This window comes from Chionomys nivalis, chromosome 9, assembly GCF_950005125.1.
Source record: "Chionomys nivalis chromosome 9, mChiNiv1.1, whole genome shotgun sequence".
NCBI classification, from domain to species: Eukaryota; Metazoa; Chordata; class Mammalia; order Rodentia; family Cricetidae; genus Chionomys; species Chionomys nivalis.
In genome coordinates this window covers 43,995,154-44,020,951 of record NC_080094.1, presented here as the reverse complement: position 1 = coordinate 44,020,951, position 25,798 = coordinate 43,995,154, and the positions used below count along the sequence as shown (strand labels likewise).

Genomic DNA, 25,798 nt, shown 5'->3' with positions numbered 1-25,798 from the left:
GTTTTATTTTAACCTGAACATGGCAATGGTTTTTTCCTTCCAGTTTGACCCTACATTTGCTTCCCAACCATTGCTAGGAGCTTTTCTGTCTCAGATTCTGCTCAACAGAGGCTGTCACATAGTTGACGAGGTTTCCTTTTCTCCATAGCCCTTGACCATGACAGATGTGACCAGCACACAGATTGTTACAGCTGCACAGCCAATACCAATGACTGCCACTGGTGCAATGATCACTGTGTCCCTATGAACCACAGCTGCACAGAAGGCCAGGTCAGAAACTGTTTTTCAAGGATTTTAGAGGACAGAAAAAGGTGCTTGTTGAGTTTGGGTATAGTGTAAATAATGAGCAGATTTATTTTTAAAATGGGATGTAGATTTGAATTTTACTATTGCTCAGGTTTTCTTTAAGGAAGGGATGCTATATGCATCCTGATTCCAAGGGTCCTCCAGCTACAGAGGTCTGTGTGTAGCATTCAGAAAAGGGTTTTACAAAATGTCTTTGTCTTATATCTTGACTCAGCATTACGTCTGTGCTCACCATGGGTGACTTTAAATTTAGGTGATAATAGGCTAAAGAAGATAAGTGACCCAGCTTTTATTGTCTTTGATGATTCATGACATGTTTTTCTCCCAGTTTAATGCAGTTCATTAGATACAAACTTGAGACTGCTGCTGTGGGTGGGGGTTGGGGGAGCACTGGAAAAACTTGCACATTTTACAGGTAAATGTTGAATGAGGTGTGGTGGTGAAGGTGGTGAAGGTGGGCTACCTTGCCAGCTAAAGGCATGGTAGTGAGAATGCACTATGGTGTTCCCACTACAGTACCACTTCCTGTTCATTCTACCTAATTCTGTCTGTCTGTGTCCCTCCCTCCCTCCCTCCCTCCCTCCCTCCCTCCCTCCCTCCCTCCCTCCCTCCCTCCCTCCCTCCGTATCCACGGTTACCGTCCTCAGTAATGTTACTGTCTTTAGGACCCTATTAGTCCTCACCAAGTTCTTTGTGTGAATATAAACGGAAGCGCTTCTCCACTGTGTTCTAGCTCTCCATTTCCAAGTATGACAATTGCCCCAAGGATAACCCCATGTACTACTGCAATAAGAAAACAAGCTGCAGGAGCTGTGCCCTAGACCAGAACTGCCAGTGGGAGCCCCGGAATCAGGAGTGCATCGCCCTGCCTGGTAGGTAGGCCTTGCGCTGGGATACCCTCAGTGAGGGGTTAGGTTGAACCTAGGAAAGAGAGGTATATTCTGTCTATTTAACTCTCTCGCTGTTTAGAGGAATTATGTTGTATTTGTTTTTAACTTAAATACGGTTCTCACATACTTATTCTGCTGGCCTTTGAAATAAATGGAAGCATCATCTGTTCCGAGAATTGGTCGGTAGCTGAGATCAATATCACACACCATGCCCCACTGACCCACCTTTCACTTCCTGACAGTTCAGTGAGGAGGGATTTCTATATCAGTCCCCTCTCCTGATGTGACCTTCATTCCTGACTATTTCAGCTGAGATTCAGGGTGACAATTTTAGGTACTAAGAGCTGCTAGCCTTGACTAAACCTCTGTGATGTATTTGATTCATCAGGATACCCTGGAAGGGGGGCTTCTATGGCTCTCCAACATCTGAGGCTTGATTAGGGCTGTGGATCTGGACTCTTTGAAAGGATTTTATTTAGTTTGCCGAATGGGCTTTATTTTAATCCATGTTCTGTTGCTGTGAAGAGACACCATTACCAAGGCAACTCTTATGAAAGGAAACATTAAATTGGGGCTATAGTTTCAGAGGCTGTTATCATGGCAGAAGCCTGGCAGCACACAGATGGGTGCTGGAGTGATCACAGAGAGTGATAGGGAGAGTGATAGAGACGGGCCCTGGCGTGGGCTTTTGAGAGTTCAGAGTCTACCCCAGCGAAATACTCCTCTAACAGCCCACGGCTATTCCTGCAAGGCTATGCCTCCAGCCCTCTCTAATAGTGCCGTTCCCTGATGTAAGCATTCACATACACGAGCCTAAGGGAGTCATTCTTATTCAAACCACTGCAGGCTTTTTGTCCATTTTGTTCTGTGTATCAACTTTAATGTCCAATAGGATACTTAGGCACCTGTTAAAAGGCTTGTTCTAATTCAGTCCTTGAAAGCCTGTAATTTTGTCTTACTGCTGGTACCACATTCTTTTTTTTCCTACTTTATTTTTATTTTTAAAAAAGAAAACAGTCTTTTTTCATTTTACATACCAATCCCAGTTCCCACTCTCTTCCCTCCTCCCATCCCTTCCTTCCCCTTCCCCCATCCACTCCTCAGAGAGGGTAAGGCACATTGCTTTGGTGAAGGTCCAAGGCCCTTCCCAAACATTTAACTAGTTTATTTTTATTTTATGTGCATTGGTGCTCTGCCCGCATATATATCTGTCTGTTTGAGGGTGTCAGATCTTGGAGTTACAGGCAGCTGTGAGCTGCCATGTTGGAGCTAGGAATTGAGCCCAGGTCTTCTGGAAGAGAAGCCAGTGCTCTTGAGCTCCACGCCATCTCTCCAGCCCCTGGTACCACATTCTTAGGAGCCAGTTTATCCGCTCTTAGATATACCTTTCCACAGGCTTCTCGTGGATCCCAGTGGCTCTTCTGGTTAGTGATTACTGTTGCTGTCTCCAGCAGTGTGCTCCGGCTCGGAGGAAGTCTATTGCTTGTTCACTCTTGTGCAAGTGTCCAGGAGCAGCCATGCTTTCGTGCTACACTTTATGTAGTTCAGCACAATCACAGAGGAGACTGCAGACTTTCTTTGTGTACCATATTACTTTCAGGTTTTCCTAAACCAATCTCCCTCTTTACCTTGTTTTTGATATGCTGGTGCAGTTGCTTATACCTTCTGTCTCATGGCATGAAAACAGGGTAGCATTTGGAAACTTAAAGTCATCCATTCCCAATTCAATTCCATTTATAGTTTACTTTTTCCTGCATATGTACATCTTCGCACAGATAAGTATACACATGTGTGAGCATTGGAGGCCAGAGGTATATTTCTCTGTCACTTGCCCACATTGAGTTGTTTTGAGACAGGGTCCTTCACTAAGTGTGGAGCCTACTGATTATCTAGAAGGCTGACTCAAAAGCCTCAGGAGCCTCCTATGTTTAGCCCTCAGCTGAGATTACAAGCAAGCAAAATCATGCTTGACTTTTTATGTTGGTCCTGGGGATCTGAACTAGGTCCTTAGACTTGGTACAAGTATTTTACCCACTGAACCATTTCCCAAGCCCCATTTGCAGTTTTCTGCCCCATCTTTCCATATACATATTTATTTATATAGTTTTCATTCAAGATTCTAGTTTAATTCTCCATTTTTCTTCAAAAAGAGTTACACCAATCTCTAACCATGCACCAAAGAATTCGCCTTCAGGATGTAGGAGTATTGACTAGAGTATGCTTCCTGAGAGTCATGAAATGTGACTGGTGAACCTTTTTTAAAAGGTATTTTTATTATGGGGCTGGAGAGAAGACTCAGCAGTTAAGAGTGCATACTGATCTTCCAGAGGACCCAAAGTTGGTCTCCAGTGTCCATGCTGGGCAGTTCACAACCTCTTGTAATATTAGTTTGCCCTCTTATGACCTCTGTGAGCACTACAGTCACATGTACAAACCCACACTTGAGTTGCATATATACACATAATTTAAAAAAGAAATAATTTATTTTAAAAGTTTTTTTCTGTATATGGAAGTTAATAATGCATCTGATACTCTCACCATATCCTAATGAAGCACCTGGATTCAAATCAGAAGAATGAGCTTAGATTTCAGTAATTGAACTAGTAATATGCTACTTCTATATAATTTCTAAAACTTTGTTTTCTTTCCTTTTCCCCCTTTATAAAAGAAAATATCTGTGGTATTGGCTGGCATTTGGTTGGAAACTCATGTCTGAAAATCACTACTGCTAAGGAAAATTATGACAATGCTAAGTTGTCCTGTAGGAACCACAATGCTTTTTTGGCTTCCCTTACATCCCAGAAAAAGGTGGAATTTGTCCTTAAACATCTTCGATTAATGCAGTCATCTCAGAGCATGGTGAGTTAACATTTTCTGAACTTTGGTTTCTAACACCACCTTTCTTCTGAGGGCACAACAGCAGCCTATGTGTAGAAGGCCCCAGTTGCGTATCATGTACCTGATAGGAGAAAGAATTCCAGTAAATGATTAATAATAGACTGTGTACCTGTACTTCAGAATCTTTTGTTTTAGTGCCTTTCTTCATGTATTAAAGAGTTCAGTACTTTGAATATTTTGGTAGTCATACTTATTAAGTATGAGATAGGAATATATGGAATGAATAATAATATGTACACGTATTTTGGTGTCTTAGTCAGGGTTTCTATTACTGTGAAGAGACACCATGGCCATGGCAATTCTTAATGCAAATATTTAATTGGGGCTGGCTTACAGTTTCAGAAGTTCAGTCCATTATAATCATGGTGGGAAACAAGGTATTGTGTAGGCAGACATGGTGCTGGAGAAAAGAGCTGAGAGTTCTGCATTTTGATTCTCAGGCAACAGGCAGTGAACTGTGTCCAACATTGGGAGTAGCTTGAGCATATGAGATCTCAAAACCCACCTCCACAGTGACACACTTCCTCCAGCAAGCCCACACCTACAAAACCTCACCTCCTAATAGTGCCACTCCCTATATGTAGGCCATGAATCTATGGAGGCCATACCTATTCAAACCACCACATCTGGTGACATTAGATTATTTCATACTAGATTTTCATATCTGGATCCTTCTTGGGAGAAGGGAGGGTACAGAGCTAGCTATCTAAGTGTTATTAAGCCGTTTGCATCCCTTAAGGTGTTATAGCATGTAAGGTGATCCCCAATAAGAAGTGTGGAACCTGGCTAGCCCAGAAGAGGGCACTTTCTTGCTAAGGCTTCTGAATTCAGAAAGGTCCAAATTTTCCTACTGTCTAGCTAAGTTCTTGAACAGCATGTAGTTGATGTTACATGATTTGATTTGGCATTTTTCATGCAAAGTCTAAGAATTGTGATGCTAAAGTTCATTAGGTAGGTATTCACAGAGCAGGTTTTCTGTCTGTGCTGGCTATGGTACAGGGAGATGTGGGGTATATGTTTTTGTCTAGCCGGGAGAAAAGAGAGTGTGGCATTGCATTTCTCATTTGGCACCACCTTCTCATGACATGAGCAACTATAGTATGGATTCTGGCTGTTAAGTCCCAGGAAGTCCATATATCCTGAAATGAGCTCAAGCTGGACTAGAGAAGGATTTCTGGCAGTAGATAAAAGCTAGCATTCCTCAGAAACTTGTGAAATTGGTCCCCATCTGTCAAAAGGAGTCATTTCCTTATCACTGTGACGCCTGTTATTATATCAAGTCACACACTGGCCACCAGGCCCCTCAGTGTCACAAGTACCTGTTATGCACCTCAAAGTCCAGGCTAGTCTCCTAGCCCTTTCCCCCTCGGCTACTCTTCCTTATAACCCACACAATGCGTCCATCTCACACATTCTCTCTATCCCACTATCCCATTCCCCTAGCCCTGGCCATATCCAGTCCTTTTCTCTTTCCAGTCACATAACTAATAAAATACTCATAGCAGAGAGTAGTGGCGGTAGAGATGGAGAGGTAGCAAGAGGATAACCAGAGATGAGAGTGTGTGGGGTGAACAAATCATGTGGATTATAAGGAAGACAGGTATTTTCGGGGAGAAGGGCCAGGAGACTAGCATGGGTTTTGAAATGTCTAACAGGTACTTGTGATACTAGGGAGCTTGGGGGGAGGGGCTGCTCACAGAGGCCAGAAGAGGGTATTGGATCCCCTGGAGTTAGAGTTACAGTTGTAAGCTGCTTGATGTCGGGGCAGGGATCCAAACTCAGCATTATCTGCTGAGCCATCCCTCCACCTCCTATAAAGATTTGTTATTGTTGTTGTTGTTGTTTTGTTTTGTTTTGTTTTTAAATTGCAATGGGGAGCCAGGCACTGTGCACCACGCCTTTAATCCCAGCATTCCGGAGACAAAGACAGGTATATCTCTGTGACTTCAAGGCCACCCTGGTTTATATAGGGAATTCCGGACAAGCCAGGGATACATAGGGACACTTGCCTCAAAAACAAAAAACAAAAACAAACAAAAAACCCAAAGTAACAAAATTGGAATGAGAAAGAAATTTCAGGGCTACCCAAGACTGGAGCTCAGTAGTAGAGTTCATGCCCAGGAGACCCTGGATCTTACTCCTTACAGCAAAAACAGAGGAGGCAGAAATTATTTTACAGGTTCGTGACTTTTTAAAAAATAAAATGTAGCATGGAGTTAGATAAAATGTGACACATACTCAGATAAATAGATAAAATGTGATTATGGATATTTGTCATTGTTTAGGGGGATTGCTAGCAAGTTGTTATTGGTAATGGTCAGGAAAAAAAGCTAACCAAAGGAAATTAGATTCAAGGTTTTTATTTTAAAAAGAAAAAAGGGAGCCGGGCGGTGGTGGCGCACACCTTTAATCCCAGCACTTGGGAGGCAGAGGCAGGCGGATCTCTGTGAGTTCGAGACCAGCCTGGTCTACAAGAGCTAGTTCCAGGACAGGCTCCAAAACCACAGAGAAACCCTGTCTCGAAAAACAAAACAAAACAAAACAAAAAAAAAAAAAAAGGGGGACTATAGATATAATAGGATAAAAGGGTAGATTATTGAATCTACTCTGAAAAGAAAAAAGGAAGGATATAGATATAATAAGATAAAAAGATAGATTATTGAGTCTACTTTTAAAAAACAACTACTAGTTTTAAATGCTTTACACTGGATTGGACTTTTGTATATTGTATACAAATGTATGTTTATGCATATTTGAAATTAATTTTGTTAGAACATACTGTACATACATTTCTACTCTTGTTCAAGGTATTGCACCTATACAACTCATTTAACAATGTAATGCAAATTTCTAGTCCTTGAAAATTATTATTACCAACTGTTTAGGATAATAAGGAAATGCAGGTTAGTTTCAGTCACCTATTACAGTCGAACTTGTAGTCACATTAGGTATGTTTTCAAGGTCAAACAGAGGTATATTTTAAGTAGACATGTCATTTTCAAACACTTCAGAGATCTACAGAGTATGGCATTTAAGATGTTTTAATAACATAGATTCTTTCTTCTTCTTCTTCTTCTTCTTCTTCTTCTTCTTCTTCTTCTTCTTCTTCTTCTTCTTCTTCTTCTTCTTCTTCTCCTCCTCCTCCTCCTCCTCCTCCTCCTCCTCCTCCTCCCCTCCTCCTCCTCCTCCTCCTCCTCCTCCTCCTCCTCCTCCTCCTCCTCCTCCTCCTCCTCCTCTTCTTCTTCTTCCTCTTCTTTTTTTTTTTTTTATGACAATGAGACATGTCTGCTCCTGGCAGCACCAGTCTACTTCAGAGAAGATAATGGGCTTTGAAGAAACTCCACATGGAGTTTACTTCCTTTGTGGCAAAAGTAAGCCACTGGGCAAGAAAGTACCTTTGCCTCAAACCACTGACACTTTCCTGTCCTAATGGGACAAGCAGGACATAAGAAGAGAGTGACTGCCAAACCTTTAACAGACAAGGCAGGGAAGTCTTCAAAAACCCTGCTTCATAGAAAAGTCTGTCAGATATTCTAGGACTGTAGGCTGAAGATGGATGCACCAACGTTGCAGAGGAACTTTGGGTTACTGTCTAGGCAGACATCTGTTTCTGTCATTTCTCACAATTTTCAGAATTTACTTGTTCTCACTTCCTGCTTACCCAGTTAATATTATTTCCTTCTTGGGTCTCAGAGAGTTGAAGACTAGATAGTTAAAGTTTTCCTTGTTTACCAGACACAGAAAGCAAGTTATAATAGAAAGTAAATTAGGTACAAGACTTCAGACTCACCAAGAATAGATATGGAGTATTTTCTCTGAATTCTTCAAATGCAAATGGACTAGACATCGTTGATGAATTTAATGCCTGTATATATCATATATAGTTCACATCTTTAATCCCAGTACTAGGGAGTCATACCTTTAATCCCAGCACTGGAGGGGAATATAAGATGGGAGGAGACAGAGGCTCATCTCTGTCTGCAGTCACCCAGCCTTGGTAGAGGTAAGACTTTTCTAGTGGCTTGTCTGTTTTTACTTCTCTTATCTTCAACTTGAACCGCAATGTCTGCCTCTGGGTTCTTATTATTCATGCTACAACATAAACACATACACAGTAGGCTGTGACCTCACCTTTAAAAAAGAAGGAAAGTATCACCTTGAACAGCACAGATGAGCCTGAGTTTTGCCAGTTACATAGCAGGAAAACTGGAAAAGAAAATGTATGTGTTAGGCTGTGCCCCGTGGCTAATGGAACAATTTTTAAATCATCTGAACTGGCCATAGAGGCTCAGGTTAGGCATACAATCTATATTTTAAAAGTATTAGTAAGGTGACTTCATTTATGAACCTTATTTGTGGTTGATTGTTTCTTTATAGCACTTGTCATAGAACACAAGTAGTTTGAAACTTGATTATTTCTTTACTACTGATCTCTGGAAGTCTAGTCTTGTTGTGTTATCTTCTTTGAGCCATTTTTATCCTCTGCAAAGTGATCATATTGAAAAGATCACTCATTTTAATCTACCTTGCCTGAGTTTGGAGAATAAGGAGCTTTTCACGTGTCTGTGGGGTATGCCCAAACTAGTGGTTTTTTTTTTTGTTTGTTTGTTTTTGTTTTTTTATGTCAAAGCCTGTTTTGGTAAAGACATGCTTGTATTCTTAATTGTCTTTTTTTTTTTTTTTTTGCCTGTAGTCCAAGCTCACTCTGACTCCATGGGTTGGTCTTCGTAAGATCAATGTTTCTTACTGGTGCTGGGAGGATATGTCTCCATTTACAAATAGTTTGCTGCAGTGGATGCCCTCTGAGCCCAGCGATGCTGGCTTCTGTGGGATCTTGTCAGAGCCTAGTACTCGGGGATTGAAGGCTGCAACCTGCATCAACCCACTCAATGGCAGTGTTTGTGAAAGGCCCGGTAAGGACATGGATGAGTACAGTGCTCCAAGAGGTTTACCAGGAAAGCAGAGGAGGCATAGTTGATTGAGTACTGAGATATATAAGATACACGTGACAGCAGTTAGTGAACACCAATTCAGGCGTATTTATTTTAGACAGAACACAAAATCCCAATGTAGAAGGAAATAGTTTGAGTCATACTCAAAACCAAAAATAAAATTACTGAAAGAATCTAATCTAATATTGAGTTAGACTGCTTTGTTGACCACAAAAGTGTTGAGAATCGTTCTGAAAGGTGATTTCCTTTGTGTTGGCAGAGAAGGGCTATGGAAGAAAGAACAACACAAAAACCTTTAGAAAAGCAGCAAATCAGGACAGTACTCAGAGCTGCTGTGGGGAGGGCACTGCAAAAGACACGGGTAGAGCCAGCCCCAGGCTGTGGCTAAGGCTGGACTCCACGATGGCAGGCCCAACACAGCCACACACAAATGAGAACTCAGAAGCAAGAGGGGCAAGTACAGGTTATTTTGGGAGGCTGAGTTCCATTCCCAGCAGGTCCTGAGTAATACTGAGGTGTTACATTGAAGAGAGTCACAGCATGGGAGCTGCCTTAGGAAAAGGTTTCTAAAGTACTTAAAAAATACTATTTTTTAATAATGTGGGATTTGTGTGTGTGTGTGGAGAGAGAGAGAGAGAGAGAGAGAGAGAGAGAAGAGGTGCCTTGGAAGACAGAGGTGTCAGATCCCTTGGAGTCTGGCAAGTGAGATTGGGTCCTCTGGAAAAGTAGTACCTGCTCTTAACCATTGAGTCATCTCCCCAGCCACCTGGGTTTCTAAATTTTTTACAACAAAGCTTTTTGTCCTTGTTGAATGCTAAATGCTTTGGTGAATTTAATGCTTTCATCCGTCAAAATTTTAAATGTAGAATTTTAACAAACTCAGGTTAGTTCGAAGACGCCTACAGTTCACCAATGAGCCATTGTGAGTCACGATTTTTATGTTTTCCCACCTTCAGTGCTTTTTGAAAAGAAAATCCGTGTTCCCCTGAATGCTTAAGTACACTTGAATAAACAGAACCCATGAGTCCCAAGTTTCTTGGATTTTCCTTCATGTAGTAGTATAGTGCTGAACTGATTTCATAATGCACATTGAAAAGTCTTTGATCCTAGCTGACCAGTGTCCCTTTTGGGCTTAATTCCCAGCAAACCACAGTGCCAAGCAGTGCCGGACACCATGTGCCCTGCGGACAGCGTGTAGCGAGTGCACTAGCAGCAGCTCCGAGTGCATGTGGTGCAGTAACATGAAGCAGTGTGTAGACTCCAATGCCTATGTGGCCTCCTTCCCTTTTGGCCAGTGTATGGAATGGTATACAATGAGCAGCTGCCCACGTAAGTGAAAAGAGCCTGGGTCATTTATTACCGGCAGGTTGGACTTGACCTTCTGCTCAAGTCTGTTCAGAAGATGGTTAGGCTGGTCTTTCCAGATTAAAATGTGTATAAGGAATTGGGTACAATGATCCATGCAGTAAATCAGATAAATCAAGGGTAGGTCACAAGGTACAGAATAACTTCTCTTCTTCAGGGCCATATAGTTCAGTCTCTAGAATGTCTCCATATCTTAATCTGCCTGTTTGTAAAGTGCTTTCTGGTAGAGGACCTCACAGGTCCCTTCTACTTCCAACTTCCTTGTATTGAAAAGATGGGGAAAGTCTCTGTTGTATGTTCTGTAAAATCGTGGGCTCTTTAAATTATTTCATTTCAGTAGTCACATAAGGTACTAGTATATCTACTTGTGATAATGAATTACAAGTTTAATTTTTTTTAATAGCTGAAAATTGCTCTGGCTACTGTACCTGTAGCCATTGCTTGGAGCAGCCAGGCTGTGGCTGGTGTACTGACCCTAGCAATACTGGGAAAGGAAAATGTATCGAGGGCAGCTATAAAGGACCTGTGAGGATGCCTTCACTGGCCTCTACAGGAACTGTGTATCCACAGCCTCTCCTCAACTCCAGCATGTGTCTCGAGGACAGCAGATACAACTGGTCTTTCATTCAGTGTCCAGGTAAGATGCCTGTGTATTCTAATCTAGATGTCTTACTACCTGTTTGTGAAGAATCAACCTTGACATAAAACTGGCCAGCACAGATCCCTAGCCCATTTTTAAATTGAGTCATTTGCTTCCTTGACTCTGACTTTTGAGTTCTATGTTCTGGATGTTAATTCTCTGTCCGATGTATAGCTTGCAAAGATTCTCCCCATTCTTCTTCACCTTATTGATTTTTCTTTTCTTAGCTGCACAGAAGCTTTTTAGCTTTATGAAGTCCCATTTACCAGTTGTTGGCCTCAATTCCTGGGCACATGGAGTCCTCAATAGAAAGTCCTTTCCTACACGTATATCATGTAGGGTACTGCCTATGTTTTCTTCTAAAGTTTCAGTGTTTTGGGTTATGTCTTTGATCCATTTAGAGTTAGTTATTGTGAAAGGCGATGGATACAGATCTATTTTCATTCTTCTGCATGTGAACATACGATTTTCCCAGCATCATTGGTTGAAGATGTTATCTTTACTATGTTTTTGCCTCTTTGTGCAATATCAAATGGCTGTAGCTATGAACATTGCTGTTTGGCTCTTCTGTTTTATTCTGTTGGTCTGCATGTCTGTTATGCTCACGCCAAATTGTTTGTATTGCGATAGCTCAGTGATGTACCTTGAAATCTGTGATGGCAATCCCTGCAGTTTTATTCCTTTTGCTCAACATTGCTTTTGCTATCTAGACTCTTTTCGGGTTCCATGTGAATTTTAGGATTTTTTTTCCCCTGTATTTGTGAAGAATGTTGTCAGTATTTTGATTGGGTTGCATTAAATCTGTAAATTGCTTTTTGGTAGGATGGTGATTTTCACAATATTAATTCTAATGATCCATGGACGCAGGATGACTCCCATTTTCTAGTGCCTCCCTTGATCTCTGTCTCAGAGATTGTGAGTTTTCACTGTAGGAGTCCATAGATATTATTCCTAGATATTGTATTGTCTTTGCTATTTTAAATGGGAGTGTGTCCATGCTCTCTTTCTCAGTGTTTTTAAGTTTATTTATTTATTTTTTATTTTACTGATATTTATTGAGCTCTACATTTTTCTCTGCTCCCCTCCCTAGCTCTCCCCTTCCCCCTTCAACCCTCCCCCAAGGTCCCCATGCTCCCAATTTACTCAGGAGATCTTGTCTTTTTCTACTTTCTACTTCCCATGTAGATTAGATCTATGTAAGTCTCTCTTAGTGTCCTCATTGTTGTCTAAGTTCTCTGGGATTGTGGTTTGTAGGCTGGCTTTCTTTGCTTTATGTTTAAAAACCACCTATGAGTGAGTACATGTGATAATTATCTTTCCGTGTCTGGATTACTTCACTCAAAATAATGTTTTCTAGCTCCATCCATTTTCCTGCAAAATTCAAGCTGTCGTTATTTTTTTCTGCTGGGTAGTACTCAGTTGTGTAAATGTACCACATTTTTCTTATCCATTCTTCGATACGTTTTTTTTTTTTTAAATTTATGTGTATGAATATTTGTTGGAACTTACATCTGTGCACCAGAAGATGGCATTGTATCCTCTGGGACTGGATTTACAGACAGTTATGAGCTCTCATGTAGGTGCTGGCACTTGAACCCAGGTCCCCTGCAAGAACAGCTTATCTACTGAGCCTTCTCTCCAGCCCAAGAGCTACTGATATTTGAAAGCTAATTTTGTACCTTGCCACACTTTATTGAAATTGTTCATTGTTTCTAGAAATTTAATGATGGACTTTTTGAGATTTCTTGTACATAATATCATGTCATATATCAATAGGGATAATTTGACTTCTTTTCCTATTTGTATCCCTTTAATTTCTTTCTCCTGCCTTATTGTTCCATCTAATGCTTCTAGCACTGTATTAAAAAGGAGTGGGGACTGTGGACAACCTTGTCTTACTTTTTATTTTAGTGGGATTGCTTTGAGTTTTCCTCATTTAAGATAATGTTGGCTGTGGGTTTGTCATAGACAGCCTTTATTATATTGAGGTGTGTTCACTCCAGTATTGTTTTCTCTAGGACTTTTATCATGAAGACATTGGATTTTTTTCCCCCGAGCTCTTTTCTTCATCTACTTAGATGGTCATGTGATTTCATTGTTAAGTCTGCTTATATGATTTATTGTATTTACTGACTTAGGTATGTTGGGCCTACCTGAAATTCTTGGATAAAGCCCAGTTACCTGTGATAGATGATCTTCTTGATATGTGCTTGTATTGTGTTCACTAGTATTTTATTGAAGACTTCTGCATCTGTGTTTGTCAGGCATACTGGTCTGCAGTTTGGGTATTGGGTATTAGTGTCATTCAGGCTTTGGAAATGAATTTGGGAGTGATCCTTCTATTAAATTTTTATATAATTTAAGAATTGTTGATTATTGTTCTTTTTTGAACATCTGGTAGAATTCTGCTATGAATCTATCTGGCTCTGGACTCTGTCTAGTTAAAAGGCTTTTTATTACTATTTCATTCTCTTTGTTTGCTATGGTCTGTTTCAGTTGCTAATTGCCACATGATTTAACTTTAGTAGTTTGGATGAATAAAGAAATTCTTCCATTTCTTTTAGATTTCCAACTTAACGGAATATGGGGTTTTAAAGTATTTCCTTATAACATTCTGTATTTCTTTGGTGTCTGTTGTGATGTTTCCCTGTTCATTTATGATTCTGTGGATCTCTTTGTGGTTAGCTGGGCCAAGGGTCTCTCACTCTTCTTACCTTTTTAAAAAACCGACTCATAGAGTCCTTGAGGGTCTTTTTTTGCATTGTTTTTTTTTATTGTTTCAGTTTCATTGATTTCATCTTTGATTTTTTAAATAATTATTTCATGTAATCTACTGGGTTTGGGTTGGGTTTTATTTCAGTTCTTGTTTCCCCTTGCATCCTTAAGTCATTTATTTGGGCTCTTTTGGATTTCTTAATGAAGACCTTGGGACACACTTCCCTCTTAGAACTGCTTCTAACTTAGAGCTTAGGGGGTTTGTCGTGTGTGTTTTCTTTTAAATTTAGTTCCAGGAATATTTTGATTTCTTCTTTGAACTTTTCATCATTCAGTAATGAATTTATACACTTACTAGAGTTTTGTTGACTGTTGATTTTAAGTTTCATTTCATAATGGACAGATAGGATACATAGATTTTTTTTGTATTTATTAAGGTTTTCTTTGTGTCTCAGCATGTGCTTCCCTGTGCTGCTGAGTAGAATGTATATTCTTTGTCATTTAGGTAGGCTAGTCTATGAATATCAGTTAAATTAATTTTATGTAAAAAGTCATTTAATTCTGAGGTTTCTCTGCTTATTTATTTATTTTTGTCCAAATGACTTATTTATTGGAGAAAGAAACTTGTTAAAGTCATGTACTATTACTCATTTTTTAAAAAGGAGAAGAAAAGAAAGATAAATAATTTTAAAAATCCTGAAAGGAAAGATATCAAATATGAACCATGTTTTTTGGGTAATGAGATTATTTTTTGTTTTTTTTTCCTCTTTTCCTTCGTTTTTCAAGTACACTATCATAAGCATGAGTTTTTATAATGAATAATAACAAAAATTATTTTTATATTGCTGTAGACTTTCACCTTGCTTGATAATATGATTTTGGTTTTTCAAGACTAATTTGTTTTTGGTATTTTTATTTTCTCAGACTGGTTTTTAGTGAACCTTGTTTTGTTTTGTGTGTATTGTACTGGCGTCAAACTTGCTATGTAGCTAAGGATAGCCTTGAATTCCACACCCAGCTCTTTTTCCATCCTTCCTTTCTTTTTTTATTGAAAAGAAAACTTTTTTCTCACTATGTTACCTAGGCTGACCTCCAGCCTCTGGGCTTAAGCAAGGTAGGGCTATAGAATAGGGATGCTGCCTGACTCTTCCTTCCTAAGTAGTTGGAACTGTAGGTGCAGACAACCTTGCTGAACTAACTTGATTAACATTTAGAGTATATGCAAATCAGTCTGTGGAGTTTACCTACCCAGTTCTCCTGTGGGACAGACGGAACCCTTAAAATTCTTTGCCTTTCAGCTTGCCAGTGCAACGGCCACAGCAAATGTGTCAACCAGAGTGTCTGTGAGAAGTGTGAGAACCTGACCACCGGCAAGCACTGCGAGACCTGCATATCTGGCTTCTATGGTGATCCGACTAATGGAGGCAAATGTCAGCGTAAGTCACACTGGTCAGCTTTGTTAGTGGTCACAAGTCAAGTGGAATAGTACAGTACTTGCAGTTGACTTAAATATCTTAAAGGAAAGAGGCCTCTTGGTTTGGGATACTGCCTTTCTTCTGAGATAACATTGTTAAGAGTTCAACTGATCTGGAAGAGGAAAGAGCTGAACTTGCAGGTTTGGGGGCAGCTGGTTAAAGCAACAAACCAGCAGTGAAGGAGTTAAACCCTTAGGTACACTGAGCAGAAGTAAAAACAAGGAGCTAACATCAGGAAAGGCATCAGCTGCCTCTGTTCCATCTTTCCTCCCATGGAAGCACATTAGCTCAGGGGAAGCAGAGCATGGCTGGGTGCGTGGCCATCTTCTCACTGTGGGGGAGCCAGGTCAGCAGCCTCGTGAGGGGAGAGAGAGGAAAGCTGGGAATGAGAAGTCAGAATGAAGACAGTCTCTTCAGTTTCTTTCTTCCATAACAAGGTACTGTAGAGACATCCAAGCAAGTCTTCTGCTGGAAACCTCAGAGAGAGAGACGTAGGAGTGATGTACACTTGAAAACCTGTGGCATCCAGGGGAACCCCCTTCTGAACCAACATCTGTCAGAGACTGCAACACCTGGCCCTGCCAGTCTGTGATGGGAGGGCCACTGACCTCCTGAGGACCCCCGATAAAGTCTTTGCAGTGGCCTGCGTTTGGTCTTATTTGATTGGTTTTAGACAGGATCTAGGGAATTGAAGATGAACTTGAACTTCTTATCCTCCTGCCTGTACCTCCCAAATGCCCAGCTTCACATAGGCTCTCCTTAGAACTTCTCAGATAGTTTAAGATTTGAATAGTTCCACATTTTCATATTCAAGTCTGAAGTCTGAAAGCCATAGGCTGCTTTATTGTTAGAACGTAAGTTTATGTCTTTTTAATCAGTAAGTCACACTTATGAACTCATTTTTTTATTTGTTCCCGTTTACAATCGAAAAATATTGTGAATCCTATAGTTGAAAGACCCCTTAAACTCAAATTAGGAAAGGAGTTCTCAGGCCAAGAAAAAACTCAGTAGAGCAGGTCATCTCCACAGGGCAAGGACCCAGCACATGACATACTACAAATGTTCTTAAATATTTATTGAACAAAAAAAACATAGTGCTGGAAGAGTCTGTCACAGAGATGGAAATAGTGGTTACTTCAGGTGGCAGCAGAAAGTAGCTTTGTTTTTCCTCCTGCCTTGAATGGTGATTCCTTTAATGCCATCTTTGTATTATTAGAAATAAATCATTAGCTGAAAAATAATGAATCTTACTCAATGCTTTTTCTTGCGTCAGTCTGTCTTTCCTACAAACCCATTTCAGGCAAAATTATTTGTCTTAATCAAAGTGTATGGTAATAAACTGTCAAACCAGTTGTGACCTGTGTTCCATTCCTTTTCTCCAGCATGCAAGTGCAATGGTCATGCATCTCTGTGCAACACCAACACTGGCAAGTGCTTCTGCACCACCAAGGGTGTCAAGGGGGATGAGTGCCAGCTGTGAGTACCACACTCTTGTATCACTGGTGAGGGCCAGGGGATGAAGCTGCATGAAGCCTGAGAGCACCTGCTTGCCTATTGTTGCCCTGGCTTCCCGGGGTCTTTGAGTAGATTAATTTGGACATTTGCCTTTTTGCTTCAGATAGGTTGCCTTAGTTACTTTGTATTGCTCTAATAAAACACCATGACCAAGGTAACTTATAAAAGAAAGCATTTAATTTGGCTTATGGCTTCAGAGAGTTAGAATCTCTCTAAGTTGAGTTTCAGGCCAGTTAGGGCTATGTATGAGATCCTGTCTAAACAAACAAATAAATGAATAAATAAATATAAATAATTTAAAAAAAGAAATAAAGGATTACAATTGGTTTACATAGGAAGAACAGGGTAGAAATGAGAAACAAATGTTTAAAAATATTTTAGCTGCACTTTGAGAAGAATACATAATCCACACAAAAGTGAAAATGTGGTTTTCCTTATAAGAAGAATCTAGCGTTATTACTCATGGACTTGCTTTTAGACTATTGCTGGTGTAAACTGCTGAGTAGTTAGCAGAAAAACTGATGCACATTTATTAGTCCATCTGACCTAAATAATGGTATAGTTTATGTAAAAGGATCCGCTTGGTTTAAAAATGAATGTAGATTCTGTGCTTTAAATATCAGCAGAAAATATTTTCTTTTTTTTTTTTTCTAGATGTGAGGTAGAAAACCGATACCAGGGAAACCCTCTCAAAGGAACATGTTATTGTAAGTTTTTATAATTCTTGTTTCTAGAAACATAGTAATTGAGCAAAACTACATTGCTTTCTTTTACATGGTTTAAGGATGAAATGCTTGAGGGCTATAGCAAATACTCATAGACATGTGCCTGACTTGGTGAGTACTATTTTAATTGTGGGCATAGTTCTGTTAGTCTGTCCATAGCAGTTAGCAGGGATATGCTTTGCTGGCTTTCCTTGATTCCTCAAAAGCTCACCCCATTTGCCATTGCCTGGTGTAGTCTATCACAGCGCAATTCAAGATGGAATATGACGGAAGAGTTTGTGAGATACAGGTGAAGTTTCAGTGTCTCTGTGGAGCTGAATTGTGTTCACCACATATTTAGGAACAAATAAAGCAAAACACCAAATTCTTAACTTGGAGTGAAAAGTGAGTCTGGTAAGGTAGCCAGGATTATTATAAATATATTTTCTGAATGTATGAAAATCTATATAGTAGGTTCCAGATTATAGAACAAGAGATAAAGGAATTAATGTTTGACATCTGCAGTGGTAAATACGAGCTGCAGAAGAAAGCACGTGTCTGTGTCAGGTAGGAAAAGTGCTCTTCTGTAGCTTTAGGGCAGCTTTCAAGTTGTGTTCTCCTACCTCAGCTTCCCAAGTAGCTGGGACCACTGGTCCTACAGAATTCTTAGTTATGTTTCTTTTTTTTTATTTATTTATTTACTTTTTTTTTATTGAAAAAAAAAATTTCCACTTCCTCCCCGCCTCCCATTTCCCTCCCCCTCCTCCCGCCCCTCTCCCCCTCCCCCCACTCCTCTTCTCCTCCCTCTCCAGTCCCAGGAGCAGTCAGGGTTCCCTGCCCTGTGTAAAGTCCAAGCCCCCCCCCCATCCAGGTCTAGGAAGGTGAACATCCAAACTGTCTAGGCTCCCACAAAGCCAGAACATGAAGTAGGATCAAAACCCCGTGCCATTGTCCTTGGCCTCTCGTCAGCTCTCATTGTCCGCCATGTTCAGAGAGTCCGGTTTTATCCCATGCTTTTTCAGTCACAGTCCAGCTGGCCTTGGTGAGCTCCCAATAGATCGGCCCCACTGTCTCAGTGGGTGGGTGCACCCCTCGTGGTCCTGACTTCCTTGTTCATGTTCTCCCTCCTTCTGCTCCTCATTAGGACCTTGGGAGCTCAGTCCGGTGCTCCAGTGTGGGTCTCTGTCTCTATCTCCATCCATCGCTAGATGAAGGTTTTATGGTGATATGCAAGATATTCATCAGTATGGCTATAGGATAGGTTCATTTCAGGTTCCCTATCCTCAGGTGCCCAAGGAACTAACTGGGGACATTGCCCTGGGCATCTGGTAGCCACTCCAAGTTCAAGTCTCTTGCCAACCCTTAGATATGAGTTTCCCTGCTCCCCTATCCAACCTTCCTATAACCCCAATCATCCCGTTTCCCCAAGTTCCCCTCATCTTCTCCTTCACACTTTTCTCTCTCCATCTCCCCTTACCCCCATCCCACCCCACCTTCTAAAACTGATTCGTCAAAGAAAATGTTAATGTGTACTTTTTCAAAATTTAAAAATTACATTTTAAAAATTGGGTGTGCAAATGTAGCTCAGTAGTAGAGTGCTTACCTAGCAAGGTCCTGGTTTCAGTCCCCAGCAGCACAAAACAAAAAACATTTTGTAAAAATTAAAAACAAGCTGAGTGTAGGGCCACATGCTCGTAATCCCAGCACTTGAGAGAACATGAGATTGAGGCCTCTCTGGGCTACATAGTATAAACCTTTCTCAAATAATTCTTGCATTTTTTTTCTTTAAAACACTTTTTGTTGTTATTTTATGTGTATGCATGTTATTACAACATGTATGTCTGTGTAACATGTATATGCCTGGTGCCATTGGAGGTCAGAAGAGGGTATCTGGCTCCCTGGATTTGAAGTTACCAACAGAACTTCAATTTGAGTACTGGTAATAGAACCTGAGTCCTCTGGAAGAGCAGCCAATCCTCTTAACCACTGAGCTGTCTCTGCTGCCCTCAGCCCCTCTTTTTAAATTTAAGACAAAGGCCTCAGTATGTAGCCTCAGCTGGCCTAGAACTTGATTTGTAGAATGGTTGACCTTGAACTCACAAAACATCTGCCTGTCTCTGCCCCGGGGGTATTGGGATTAAAGTAGTACACCACCACACCTGCCCCTATAATTTCTACATTTGATAAAAATCTGATGACTAGGATATAGAGAGAACTTTTAGAACTGCATAAGAAATAGTTACAGTTAAAAGCAAAAGACAAAAAACAAAAACTCTAGCATTGAAGAAAAAACAAATTTTAGAAAACAGGCAAAGATTCAGTAAAGAAAATGTGATTGACAAATAATTAAAAATCAACAAATACTTCAGAAAATACTAAGCATTATTATGTTGCCATAGGTAGGTTATATGTTTAGAACCACGCAATGAGAAACAGGCCTGAAATGACTGTAATCAGTCATTTTACACTGGGCTGGGGAGGTAGCTTGGTTGAAGTTCTTGCTGTGTAAGCTTGAGAACTTGAGTTTATACCCAGAACCCTTACAAAAAGCCAAGTGTGGTGGCGAGTGCTTCGAATTCCAACACTAGAGAGTGGCGCTCACTGCTAGGTAGTCTACCTGTCTCAAAAGAACAAGGTGGATGGCACCTGAGGAATGATACTCCAGGATGTCTTTGACCAGCAAACTTGCGTACACAAAAAAGTGGATTCTCTGGTTTAATAGAAGACAACTATAATCTGTTTTTGCATTCAATCTGTTGTAATAAACCTTCTTTAGTTAACCATGTTGAAAAAGAAAACTGACCTTACCAAACTGGAAAAGGATAGAGTATTTTAATTGCCAATTTAGGTAGTTATTGATAGTATTTTTAATATCATAATGAACAGAGAAACTGGTCAATTATTAAAGTTTAAAATCTGAAAACAGAAGACAAATTGAAAATGGTATAGTCACTTTGAAAAACCATTTGATATGTTATTTAAAAAATTAAAAGTGGATTTATCAGCTGGAGCTGCTGCTCAGTTAGTTCTAGGTCCAGCTCCCAGCACCACATAAACTGAACATGTAGCACACAAGCCCAGAACTGGGGTGAGAGTGGTACAAAGACCAGAGGTTTGAGGCCAAGCCCAAGTGACTTACAGATGCAATAATCTAATTCTGTAAAAAAATTATTTCTTCATGTTTTCCTCTAGTTTTTGTCACTCCCAATTTCAATTAGAATTTTACAATATTGCTAAAGTATTAAAAAGAAGCCAACCTTGAGCTAGAGTAGCAGTAGTATGATAATAATATAAAATAAAATCTGTGATTTGCTGTCCCATGCTTTCAGTTCCTAGTAGTCACCCATTCTGTTTTCTGTTTCTGTGAATAGCCTGGGTGTGACATCTGCATGAGCCATCGTGTTCATCTTTCGAGCCTGTGACACTCATCCATGATGTAGCACACTTCAGAATCGCCTTTCCTTGGGGCTGGATGCAGCTGAGCACACAGTGCTACCCTAGCGTGCTCAAAGATTCACTTATTTGGGGAGCTTGTTTTTGTTTTTCATTAGTAACCAGAATAATGAATATGAAAAAGTAGATCATTGTAGTTTTGATTTTCTTTTATTTCACTAATGCTTGGTGTGGCTGGTTATCTTTTTATATTCTTATTGGCCATTATTACATCTTATTTAGGAAAAAATAAACTTCTTCAAGAGTCTCATTATGTAGCCTTGGCTGACTTACAACTTCTTGTGTAGACCACGCTCGACCTAATTTCCCACCTATCTATGTCCCTCACCCGTTACTGAGATTAAAGGCATATGTCACCACACCTGGCAATCCTGCCCTTTTCTAAGACAGGTCTTTATTGTTTTGTACAACAGGCTTTAAAATTGTGCAGTCTGTGGTAATGAACATGCTTTGAAGCTGTAGCACATTGGTATATATGACTGTTTTATTCCTTTCCATATTACTAAAGTTATACTCTTTTTCCCCGACTTTGAATCCACCCTTTTCCCACAAAGACCTGGTTTCTGTTATGTCAGTAGTTTATACCTTTGTGTCCTTAAGTAAAGCATAGCATATGTAGATAGATATTTAGTTAATATTCATAGATGAATTAATTTTGAGCCAAAACCTCAATCAGGGTCTTAGTAAGTAAGGTTTGCTGGGTAATTCAAAAGATACTGCAGAGATTTGGTTTCACAGGTTTGAAAAAACCTGTGTGAACTGCCCATAATGGCACACAGCTGTACTTGTGTACAGAGGCAGGAGGATCAGGAATTCAAGGCCAGGTTAGGCAACATGAGACCCAGTCTCAAAATCCTGGGGTAGTTAGTATTCTTTCATAGCTGCTGATTTTGTGAGTAACACAAGCTGTGCCTTCAGAGACCTGTTTTATTTTGTATCAGTTCTTATTTTTTAATTCTTACTATATATGTGTGGTATATATGATTTGCCTGTATCATTTTTAAGTATGTATTCTTTCTTCCCGTAGATACCCTTCTCATTGACTATCAGTTCACTTTTAGTCTGTCCCAGGAAGACGATCGCTATTATACAGCCATCAATTTTGTGGCTACTCCTGATGAAGTAAGAATTTCTTTTAAGTTGTCTTATTTTGTGTTTAATTTTGTATGCGTCTTTTATCTTGGTTATCCTGGACAGAAGTCCTCATAGTAGCAGAATAGTATCAGGGTGAGAATATACATGGTAATCTTTTACATATTTTTTTCATTTACTTGACAGTGTTATACTACCAACAAGTCACCTTCCCCCTTGCATGTGTGCAGTGTGTGTATGTGTGTCCCCCTCAATTTAATTAGTTTATTGCAGATTGCAAGAGCATGGGTGGGAGGTTATTTACTGGTGCATGGGCACCCTGCCAGTGACTACAGCCCTGCAGAAAATGACTCCCTCTTCTCAGGTAGCCTTTAGCTGGCAGTAGTTCCTCAGGGAACAAGGTAATGTCTTGTTCCTTATCTTCTTCCTACTCCAGAGGTGAACATCACTGATTTTTTAAAGTACTAGTAGAACAGTGTTCATGACGGTGTATTAAGAAGACAAATTAATGAGTGAACAGTTTTTTAAAATTTATTTACTATGTAATGAATGCTGCACCGACTTGTATATCTGTACATCATGTGTACAGTGCCTGTGAAGGCCAAAGTAGGGGTTGGATCCCCTGGAACTGGAGTTACAGACCATTGTGAGCAATCGTATGTGTGCTAGGAACCAACCCAGGGTCCTCTGCAAGAGTAGTAAGTGCTCCTAACTGCTAGGCTGTTTCTCTAGTTCCTAAGGGTGAACAGCTCTTTAAGTAAATGTAAGCAATCTTAAATTACTCTATGGCAAAGTTTTGCAGATGCACCTTAATTTTTAAAAATTATTTTGTTTTATTTTTATGGGTGTTTTGCCCACATGTGTGTTTTCCTGGTGCCTGTAGAGGCAAGAAGAGGGCACTGGATCCCCTGCAACTGGAGTTGTCGTGGGTATCACAGCACGGGTGTGTGGATTCATGCCGGTCGATGAAATGAAGACTCAGAGACACCTTGAAAATAAATTTAGACTTTCAGCTGCAGGGGGCTCAGCTCTGTGGACTAAAGCCATTTCCCTGGCTCTTTGGCATTTTTATTTTTCCCTATGTTTACACGTTAGCTAGTAGATTTCCATATCTCAAAACATTGAATGAAGCTTCCAAAGAGGTACCACGGTTTTCCGGGTTCCCTCTAAACCAAGTTTTGCATTGTGTCCATGGGAAACTCTTAGACAAGATTCACATAGGTATCTGTAATGCAAAGGATGGATTAAGGCTGGGTGCTAATTCTGAAGCTAGGCCAGGTATGGCCCAGTGGGGTTTCATGGCTAGTGGAGTTGCTTGCTACCTCTCTGGCGCCAGGGTTCTGGGAATTGAACCCTGGCTCTCTGTTACAGCAGCAAGTGCTCGTCAGTCTTTCAGAGTGTACTTGATAGTGTTCATTTTATTTTTTAAAATAAACATATGGTAACTATACCTGTAGTCTCAGTACTTAGGAGATGGAAGAAGGAAAATCAGCAACTCAAGGCCAGCCTCAGCTACATAGTGAGTAAAGATCAGCCTGAGCTATACTCTGTCAAAAAAAATAAGCATTTTAGAATTTTATAATGCTTGTTAACAAGATAGTTGGTGTGTTTTATGAAAGATTTCTTACTAGGTTTATCTAAACACATGTATTGTATCTTTTACAAAATGACAAGGATTTTAGTCCGTATCATGGGAAGAAGTAGCTGTTAACTGTGTGCTATCTGCAGATACTTGTTAATATAAATAAATAAACACACATCTCCCCTTGCAAAAGAAGATAAAATTTTCTTGAATGCAATCCCTGCACTGTGAGAGAAACCTCTCGTTTAGAAATCACAATTTTGAAAATGGCATTGCAAATGTTTCCATTGTGGTTTTCTGGTATAACTATCAAATGATGCTTTTTTAAAAAAAGAAAAATCTTAATTTTCTAACCTGTTTTAAATATCTTTTTAAAAATGAGCATTTCTAGCATGGTTGGATTAATTTATAAAACATAAGAATGCAGCGTCTAAGGCTGAAGAGATGACTTAGTGGTTAAGAGCACTGGCGGCTCCTGCCGAAGACCAGGTTCCATTCTCAGCACCCTCATGACAGCTCACAACTGTCTGTATCTAGAGTTCCAGGGCATCTGATTCCCTTTTCTGACCTTCTCCAACACGAGGCATGCATATGGTACACAGACATATATGCAGGCAAAACCACCAATACATATAAAATAACATTTTTTCCAAAAAGAATATAGCATCTGATTGGTTTGCAAAGCAATTATTTTGTCCTGTCTTAATTACTTTTCTATTTGTATGACAAAACACCATGTCTAAGGAAACTTATAAAGAAAGCATTTAATTTGAGGCTCACAGTTCCAGTGGGTTAGATTCTGTGAACATCAAAGCAGGGAGTAGTATGGCAGTAGGCAGGCAGGCAGGCAGGCATGGTGCTGAGCAGTAGCTGAGAGCTTACATCTTATCCTCAAGTAGAAGACAGAGCAAGAAAGAACTAACTGGGAATGGCATAGGCTTTTCAAACCTCAAAGCCCACCTCTAATGACTCACTTCCAACAAGGCCACACCACCTAATCCTTCCCAAACAGTTCTACCAACTGGGGACCAAGCATTCAAACACATGAGTCTGTGGAGGCCATTCACACTCAAATCACTGTAGGCCCCAAAAAAGATTTGTTAGTGAAATTTCAGTGGAAACTAAAAACATCATTAGAATTTACCAACAGTGACTTCTGCCCAGCTCCACAAAAACTTCAGTTATTAAAATGAAGAATCAAAATGAAACTGGCACTTTGAACTGTTGTAAATGGAAAGCAACATTTTCAAAGCTAAGAAACCATACTCAGACATATTTTTCTTATAGTAATTTTGGTGAGTGAAATATTTTTAATTCAAGAATGAATATAAATTTAAATTTTTATTATAAATTTATAATTTTTAAATATTTTAAAATTTAGTACATTTGACCTGTTGTAAGAGTTTTAGAAACCAATTCCTATTTGAGAGACAGTTTATAATATATGGATTAATAATATGGATTTCAGTTATAATAAATAAGTAGAAATTGGACCTCTAGGTCAGATTTCTTCCTGGTAATTAGGAACCTTGGGCATTTGGGAACAGCTACTCAGAAATGCTGAACGTAAGTTTCTCTGACAGATGGCACAAGGCGAAGGTCCTTTTTTCATGGGACTGACATCTCATAAAGTGCTTGAATTTCACACTTCTCTGGGAGTCAAATGAAATTTTATCTTCATCTTATTACTTGTGTTGAGAAAAACTGACAAGAAATGTTGCCACCTCTTTGAGCGCGAGCTCCTCTTGAGATGTAAAATAGTCTCTGATGAGATGGTTGAGAGCACTGTGACCTGCTTGTTGCTGTCTCTTAAAATCTAAAAAGTGTTAACAATTTCCTAATTGTGTGCATTTCTCATCAGCAAAACAGGGACTTGGACATGTTTATCAATGCCTCCAAAAACTTCAACCTCAACATCACCTGGGCTACCAGCTTCTCAGGTAAAAGACACACCTAGAGGAATGATGGGTTAGCAAATGTAGTATAGGAGTTGGGAAAGTGGCCTCTGGAGCTAAATGAATGAGCTCATAGTCCACCTTTGCCACTTGGTAGCCATGGCACCTTGAACGAGCAAATAAGACTCCCGTCTAACCTTAGGATTACTCAGAATGAATAATCTCAGTCTTTGCCTCCAACATCATAGGTGTGGGTTGGTGGGCAGTCACTCTCTGCTTTGCTGCCACTTCTTATGCCCTTTCTGTGCCACCTTCT

At 40.0% G+C, this 25,798-nt stretch overlaps 1 protein-coding gene across 2 annotated transcripts in view; it reads left to right on the top strand.

Moving 5' to 3' along the window:
* The window catches only part of Atrn (attractin), a 140,481-nt gene that overhangs the window by 65,994 nt on the left and 48,689 nt on the right, over positions 1-25,798 (top strand). For both annotated transcript variants that reach the window (XM_057780243.1, XM_057780245.1), the window contains exons 13-23: positions 149-270; positions 1,040-1,178; positions 3,865-4,055; positions 8,788-9,007; positions 10,190-10,375; positions 10,815-11,048; positions 15,065-15,202; positions 16,624-16,717; positions 17,411-17,463; positions 21,941-22,035; positions 25,449-25,527. In XM_057780243.1, the coding sequence (XP_057636226.1) occupies positions 149-270; positions 1,040-1,178; positions 3,865-4,055; positions 8,788-9,007; positions 10,190-10,375; positions 10,815-11,048; positions 15,065-15,202; positions 16,624-16,717; positions 17,411-17,463; positions 21,941-22,035; positions 25,449-25,527 (1,551 nt within the window). The remainder of the gene's footprint in view (positions 1-148; positions 271-1,039; positions 1,179-3,864; positions 4,056-8,787; positions 9,008-10,189; positions 10,376-10,814; positions 11,049-15,064; positions 15,203-16,623; positions 16,718-17,410; positions 17,464-21,940; positions 22,036-25,448; positions 25,528-25,798) is intronic.